Genomic DNA, 7422 nt, shown 5'->3' with positions numbered 1-7422 from the left:
AAATGGTATGATAGGGTTTTGTTGTTGTTGCACACCGACAACGGATGCGAAAATTGTTGCGACCCGACGAAAAGGCATCGCAAATCGAACTGGCTAGCTTTCATCGGGACCAGTTCAAATTTTTTTTACGTTTTTAGATAAACCGAAATGAAATTAGTTTTCAAAAAAATTAAAAAAGTTTTAAAAGTTAGTTAATTTAAATTATGAAAACAGTGATAAATAAATGGGATCACTCGCAATGTCATTTAAAAAAAATGCAAAATGGCTTTTTAAATCTTGAAGATGTTTAATGTTAAAAAACGGTGCAGGTTTCTCCAAATTCTACAAAAAGACAAATCGACATCATTTTGCACTTACACTTACGCTTTATTACACTTATAATTACAATTCAAATCGTTCCCTCAACCCTGCCCCAACCCTCCCCCCAAATGGGTCGGCTCCACCTTAATGACCGTCTCCAGCGGTGCCGCCTTGCAGAAGCTCTTCTGATGCCGGTACAAATCCGCCATCGAAACAAAGAAAATCATACAATCCTTGCACTGAAGTGGCACCGGCGAAAAATGCCCCCGAACAACGTTCGGCTTCTCCTTCGGCGGCGGTGGCGGCGCCGCCGGCTTCTTCTTCACAACGACAACGGGTTTTTTAGTTTTGTTCGCTCCGTTACAACCCTTGCGCTGGTGGTTAACCAACAGGTGATCAAACTTGAACTGGCGCTGGCAGGCTCCGCACTCGTGCTGAAAGCGGTTTTGCTCGTTGTGAACGGTCCGGATGTGGTGGTTGAGTCGGATTATGGTTTGGAAGGCCCTCGTACATTTCGGACAGTGATGGTTGTCCGGGATTGGGTGCTTTTCGGTTGCGGACTTTCCCAACAGAACCGGACAGTGCAGCTTGAGGTGGCGGGGCTTGTTTCTGACGCACATTTCCCGGCTGCAGTGAGGACATTGGAAGATAAGTTCGGTTTTTGGGATTTTGGGCTGTAAATAGCGATCAACGCCGGCCGGTTCGATTTCGGTTGGTTCCGTTTCGATCGCCGTGGTTTCAACTTCGGTTATTTGAAATTGATTCTCGATTGGGGCGAGTTGGGTTGAATCTTCTTCCACAGCATCTTTGTTGGGATCGTCATCGTCACACGTGCCCAGCGCGTTGAAATAGCTCAGAATGCACGTTCCCGTTTCAAAGTGCTTAATCATGTCCTTTCTTAAGAACGTCGCAAATCCACATCCGTCACAGACTTGATAAAGTTTTAGCGTTTTGTTGCAATAAATGTTGACCAGCTCGCCGAACTTGGCCATGTGATAGGCTCTGCGTTCGCTCAGCGCAATGTACTCTTCGTGCGATATCCGAAAAATGAAATGATCGTCACTGTTTTCAACCTGCTGCTCAAGCCGGGACTGCAGGTTCGAAATCAGTCCACCCGAGTCGTCGTCCTTTGGCCACATAGAAATCTCATTCAAGGCATCGCCCTGCCCAGTTGAGCAACTCGGTGCCGGACCTGCCTCGGTTTCACTCGCCTGAACCTGCACCACCACCTCTTGCTGTGGCTCCACTACCGCCTCCAATTGCCCAGCCTCCGTAAGCTTATCGATTCCCGCGTGGCCCTTGGTCTGCTGGTGACGTCTCATATTAAAATTAAAATTCGTCGCATAACTACACTCCCGACAGTGCATAACATTTACCGGAAGTTCACAGGTTCCAAGCGCGTAATAATGCGATTTGCACACCCCACTGCCCCTCAAATGATCCCGCATTTCCTTCCCGGAAATCGCTTTAAAACCGCACTCGAGACACACCCGGTACACCTGCAGATTCTTGCAGCACCAACGCCGCACCTGCTGGCACAACTCGGACAGGTAAGCGTCCTTGTGCTTGAACAGCCCGTCGTACTCTTCATCCGTAATCTGAAACAGAAAATCGTCCTGACAGGCCTGCGTCAGCTGTTCCAGCTCCGACTCCAACCGGTTGAACATCTCCTCCCGAGTTTCCAAAACTTTTTTCACCGATGCCATCACCGCGGAATCTTCAATGTTCTCCTCTTCGACCACCTCGTAAAGCCCAGCTTCGATAACCTGCTCCTCCCCCTCACCCTGCTGAATAACTTCAGGATTTACAGCCCCTTCAGCCTCCTCCGACTCGCCATCCGAGTCTTCCTCCAAATCAATCACCGCGGGTGGTAGCTTCGGTTCCGGTACCGGTTTGCGGACGCTTTTCTTTTCTGTTGGGTCACTGTTTATGAACGACAGGAAACTGCCCTGAAACTCCGCCATCGTTGGTTTCCGCTGCGAACCTGCAATGTGCTCCGATAAAATAATGCCTCTTGCTTGTGAAATTAACTTACCAACGAAGATTGTATTAACTTTTGCACATAAATGCTAAAATATTTGAAAATTTTCTAAGAATCGACAACAATATTTTCTATGTTTACGTTTAGCTGTCACTTGTGACATTAGAATTTACTGTTGAAATCGTGCAGAATCCATCTTCATTTGTTGACTTTAAACAAAGATCCTAATTTAAAAAGATAGACAACTTCCAAAATCTGGGAACAACGCAGAGCCATCTGATGGGCTGACGTCGAGCTTTTCAATGCTCGCACACAGTTTTAAATAAAAAGTACACACCAATTTTTTTTTCTAAAATTTAGTAAAGTTTTACTGAATTTTTATCTACTTAAATTTCAGTAAACGATTCAGTAATTAAGAATTACTGAATTTTCATTTAATGATATTGGTCACTTTGACAGATGATTTACTGAAATTTCAGTCAAAAGGTTGTTAAAATAACTGAAATTTCAGCAGAAGAAACGTTCAATTATTTTGCTAAAAATACAGTAACTTTTTTTTGCAGTTTGACAGATCATTTGCAGAAGATTCAGCAATCATTGCTGGTATTTCAGTAATTGACCGTTTCATTCAAAGATACACGCCGCGCGGCGTTTCAGAATGTGGCATAGAAATTTTTGCTAGCGATTTTCTGCACTTCTGGTGCAATTAAAAATATTCCTGCCACAGAGGAATCAAAAAACGGAACGACGCGCCGCACTTTCGGCAAATGCGCGCTGTCATATCCCATACTGCACGTTTGTATGGGATTTGACAGCGCGCATTTGCCGAAAGTGCGACGCGTTGTCACAGTCGGCCACTATTGCTAGTACCAACCACTAGAGTTTTCCTTTTATCTACAAGGACATCGCCGCCCTGGGCTCCTAAGTGTATGAAAGTATGGCACGGAGCGACGGCACCGAATAACCATATTTACACAAAGAATTTTAGAGCGCCCGCCGCGGGATTCAAACCGACGACCTCTGGATGGTGAGTCCAGTCAAGGTCCGATTGATCCACACACATTAAAATTCTAAAATTCTAAAATTCTAAAATTCTAAAATTCTAAAATTCTAAAATTCTAAAATTCTAAAATTCTAAAATTCTAAAATTCTAAAATTCTAAAATTCTAAAATTCTAAAATTCTAAAATTCTAAAATTCTAAAATTCTAAAATTCTAAAATTCTTTTAAAATTCTAAAATTCTTCTAAAATTCTAAAATTCTAAAATTCTAAAATTCTAAAATTCTAAAATTCTAAAATTCTAAAATTCTAAAATTCTAAAATTCTAAAATTCTAAAATTCTAAAATTCTAAAATTCTAAAATTCTAAAATTCTAAAATTCTAAAATTCTAAAATTCTAAAATTCTAAAATTCTAAAATTCTAAAATTCTAAAATTCTAAAATTCTAAAATTCTAAAATTCTAAAATTCTAAAATTAAAATTCTAAAATTCTAAAATTCTAAAATTTAAAATTCTAAAATTCTAAAATTCTAAAATTCTAAAATTCTAAAATTTAAAATTCTAAAATTCTAAAATTCTAAAATTCTAAATTCTAAAATTCTAAAATTCTAAAATTCTAAAATTCTAAAATTCTAAAATTCTAAAATTCTAAAATTCTAAAATTCTAAAATTCTAAAATTCTAAAATTCTAAAATTCTAAAATTCTAAAATTCTAAAATTCTAAAATTCTAAAATTCTAAAATTCTAAAATTCTAAAATTCTAAATTTCTTAAATTCTAAAATTCTTAAATTCTAAAATTCTAAAATTCTAAAATTCTAAAATTCTAAAATTCTAAAATTCTAAAATTCTAAAATTCTAAAATTCTAAAATTCTAAAATTCTAAAATTCTAAAATTCTAAAATTCTAAAATTCTAAAATTCTAAAATTCTAAAATTCTAAAATTCTAAAATTCTAAAATTCTAAAATTCTAAAATTCTAAAATTCTAAAATTCTAAAATCTTAATCCCTAGGTCTCTATTGCATGCTTCTGCTCGAACCTAGAAGTTTGAAGGCTTGAATGGGGAGAGCTCGCAAACCTACAAAATTCTGGGCATAAGAAAAAACTTGTTCACGTCAAATTAATAATTTCTGAATTTCTAAAATTCTAAATTTCTGAAACTCCTAAATAAAAAAAACAATTTAACCGTTATCCTTAAGTAGGGGAAATTCTCGTATGTTTGGCAGGTTGAGCACTCGCTCCTAACTCCATCCAATTTTCTGATTTTCACTATTTAAACAACTAATTTTGTGAAACTGTTCATAAAGACTTGCTTGCTCACTTCCTATTAAGCTATTTATCACTCGATATCAGTTGAAAACGCTTTTATGAGCTGAAATTGAATGTCAAAGTGCTGAAATGACAATATTATAGCAAAAGCAAAGCAATCCCTTTTTACGACCCCCGGATCTTTTGTGGGCTCTGTTGCAAGTTTCTGCTCATTTGTAGGCGTCTGAAGGTTATGTGTGGTGGTGACTCACCACCTCTTTTACGTAAATGGACCGACGTTTTACTTCCGCATCCGATAGAAGGCCAGGAGGATAAGGCGGGAATCAAGCCCGCGCCCCTTAGCAACTCAGGGATCGGCAGCCGAATCCGCTAACCACCGCGCCACGAGGCCCTCCAATAATATTAGAGGCACGATGGAATTAGATGCTGTTCCTGGAAACTGTCAAGGAAAATTTCTTTAAACTCAGTTAGCTGTTAGATTTTACTCAATTTATGGTTCAAAATTGTTGCTCATTTTACCCATGTTTTCGTGATAACCCACCAGCGTGTATTGGAGATGGATTCTTCCAAACAGAATTGTTTACATTAGCGTAAAGTAAACATTGAATATTTTGAGAGTTCGGTACCTTTTTTCAAATTCGCAGGTAAAATAATTTTTAATCTTTCCAGTCGCGTTTAAGTCGTAAGTGCTTTGAAATTCGCTTTCATAATGTTCTTCATGATCTGGGATTTACTTTCAGGTGGAAAAAGCTGTTCACAATGGACACTTCCGTGTTCCAAGTTTCCGCTGTTGAAATCAAAGACGAACCTGAATCCGACGAGGAAGCTTTCGAGGCCATGGAATTTGTCGAGATCGACGGCATCCAGCTGGTTGATCAAATCAAGACCGAGTGTGATAAGGAAGCTGAAGAATCTTCCGAGGACGTTATTTTGTACCTGGAGAGAAAACTGAAAGAAATCGCCCAGAACAATGCTGGGGAGGGTTTTCTGTTCCAGATAAGTGACCGGGAGTACTTGGCGTTAAGTGTCCGGAAGATCTTCTTCATGGCAAGGTTGACCAAACTGGTTCAAGGCTATTGTAGCAAAAGTTTGCGACTGTACAAGGTTTGCAACGGATGTGGCTTCAAGGCGATTCAGGAGAAGGACATGGACAAACACTTTGAGGGTTGTCCGAACGGGTCATACCACCATGCGTTGGGGACGTTCGTCGCTGTCGCGAAATATCTTCAGTGTGGCACGTGTTGCTACCGATCGAGCGTGAGGTACAACATTCTGAGGCATCAGAAGAAACTTGGCCACGTTGGGATCAAGAAGGTCGTTGAGGGAATCTCCACCGTGGAAGAGTCGTTGGAAATCAATTCGCAAGAAATAATCAAAAGTCTTCAGACCAAACTAGAGCAAGAAGCTAAAAAAGGCAGGAAGGACTTTTTGCTGCGAATATCGAAAGAAGAGCTAGCCGCTATTTGCGAAACAAAGTTCTCTATAATTACCAGGTTGAGCAACACCGTGAGAAGTCACTGCGATAAGGACGTCAAACATTACCAGGTTTGCGACGGCTGCGCATTTAAAGCTAGCCGCGCCGACGACATGAAGCAGCACTTTGAAAGTCGATCCTGTTCATCCTATTACGACGCCATCGGAACGTGCCCCAAACGGAATCGGCGCGCCGCCCTTCTGCAGTGCAACAACTGCGACTTCAAAACCGACCAAAGTGGCAACATGCGACGGCATCTGGTAATGCGAGGCCACGAAGGCTTCGAAAAGAGCAAACGTCCACCAAAAATACCAAAACGGAAGCCCGCACCGGTACACATCGTTCCGTGTCCTCACTGCGGCCTCCAAATGCCATCGAGCACCAAAAATCGTCACATTCAGATGTACTGCAAAGTACTGCACAAGAAAGCTCCAAAACTGAGCACCGATTACGACGTTCCCGTGGACGAGTTGGGCACGATGAACTGTGAGGATTGTGGGAAAGTCTTCAACCAGTACTATTACATGACGAGGCACATTGCGAACGGGTGTCCGGTGCTGCGGAAGCGGAAGATGGAGGAGAATGCCCGTGGGAAGCGCAAGTATCAACGGAGAGCGAGAGAGGTTGGGAAGGCGACTGAGATTGAAGCGGAACCGGTGGAGCGATGCTGAAAACGTGGTGCAATATTAGAAATAAATTGCTATAATGTTTAGATATTTTGTTCTGTAAGAAATAAACAAAGATTTATACAATAGTAACTGCACAAAAAAACTGCAATGTAAAATAAATCCAACTATTTGTACATATCAACGTTTTTCAGTTTTAAAAGAAACAAACTTTTGTAAAAAATTTTGTTTTTCATTAAAAGTATTACAAAATTTTAATACAGCTCAACATTTCAATATGATCAATATAAGTGTTTTAAGCCCATTAAAAGGTTGTTTTTGAAATTTTGAAATGATTTCAATTAAAAAGAACGAAAATTTTAGTTTCAGAGATAGGTAATTATTGCGCGTAGAAAAATGCGAGCTACCAAATTAGATGACACTAAGCATAACTCATTTTTACACAAAATTAAAACTCTAAAAAATTATATCCAGAGTTAAAAAAAAGGTCAACATAAGAATAAGTGATTAGGAAAAAAAACAGACTGCCTACAGACTTTTTGTCAAGATTGTACATACACCGCCGTGGGGAAATAGATTGAGGTTATGTCAATTTAGACCATTTTTAAACTGCTTGTAATTTTAGATAGGTAAGTCAGCTCTTGAAAATTCTTAATCCGCAAGAAAGGCCATTTCAGAACCTTTCTAAAAATATATGATATGACAGGTTTTCAAGCAAAAACCACCCTTTTTTGCAAACTGTGAAATTTATATGCAGCGGTTTTTTAAGCATTA

General features: G+C 39.5%; 2 protein-coding genes across 4 annotated transcripts; one reads left to right on the top strand and one right to left on the bottom strand.

Moving 5' to 3' along the window:
- Positions 1-345: 345 nt before the first annotated feature.
- LOC6041653 lies at positions 346-2437 on the bottom strand. Of its 2 annotated transcripts, none has more exons than XM_038256854.1 (2): positions 2336-2437; positions 346-2284 (listed from the first exon to the last, which is right to left on the bottom strand). In XM_038256854.1, the coding sequence occupies exon 2, from the start codon at positions 2262-2264 to the stop codon at positions 402-404; it is 1863 nt and encodes a 620-aa protein (XP_038112782.1). In that variant the 5' UTR covers positions 2265-2284; positions 2336-2437; the 3' UTR covers positions 346-401. The 2 variants fall into 2 exon arrangements, with proteins under 2 accessions (XP_038112782.1, XP_038112783.1); XM_038256855.1 differs by having other exon boundaries at positions 2340-2429.
- A 2664-nt stretch (positions 2438-5101) lies between these two features.
- Positions 5102-6780, top strand: LOC6041654. 2 transcript variants are annotated; one of them, XM_038257833.1, is made up of 2 exons: positions 5102-5192; positions 5289-6780. In XM_038257833.1, exon 2 carries the CDS (start codon positions 5308-5310, stop codon positions 6691-6693), a length of 1386 nt encoding a protein of 461 aa, XP_038113761.1. In that variant the 5' UTR covers positions 5102-5192; positions 5289-5307; the 3' UTR covers positions 6694-6780. The 2 variants fall into 2 exon arrangements, with proteins under 2 accessions (XP_038113761.1, XP_038113762.1); XM_038257834.1 differs by having other exon boundaries at positions 5142-5230.
- Positions 6781-7422: the final 642 nt, after the last annotated feature.

This window comes from Culex quinquefasciatus, chromosome 2 (assembly GCF_015732765.1).
Source record: "Culex quinquefasciatus strain JHB chromosome 2, VPISU_Cqui_1.0_pri_paternal, whole genome shotgun sequence".
Lineage (NCBI taxonomy): Eukaryota > Metazoa > Arthropoda > Insecta > Diptera > Culicidae > Culex > Culex quinquefasciatus.
This window is presented reverse-complemented; position numbering and strand designations above follow the sequence as displayed.

Excerpts from the sequence above, each read along its gene's own strand:
- LOC6041653 (XM_038256854.1), bottom strand. The coding sequence starts at position 2,264 with ATGGCGGAGTTTCAGGGCAGTTTCCTGTCGTTCATAAACAGTGACCCA.
- LOC6041654 (XM_038257833.1), top strand. The coding sequence starts at position 5,308 with ATGGACACTTCCGTGTTCCAAGTTTCCGCTGTTGAAATCAAAGACGAA.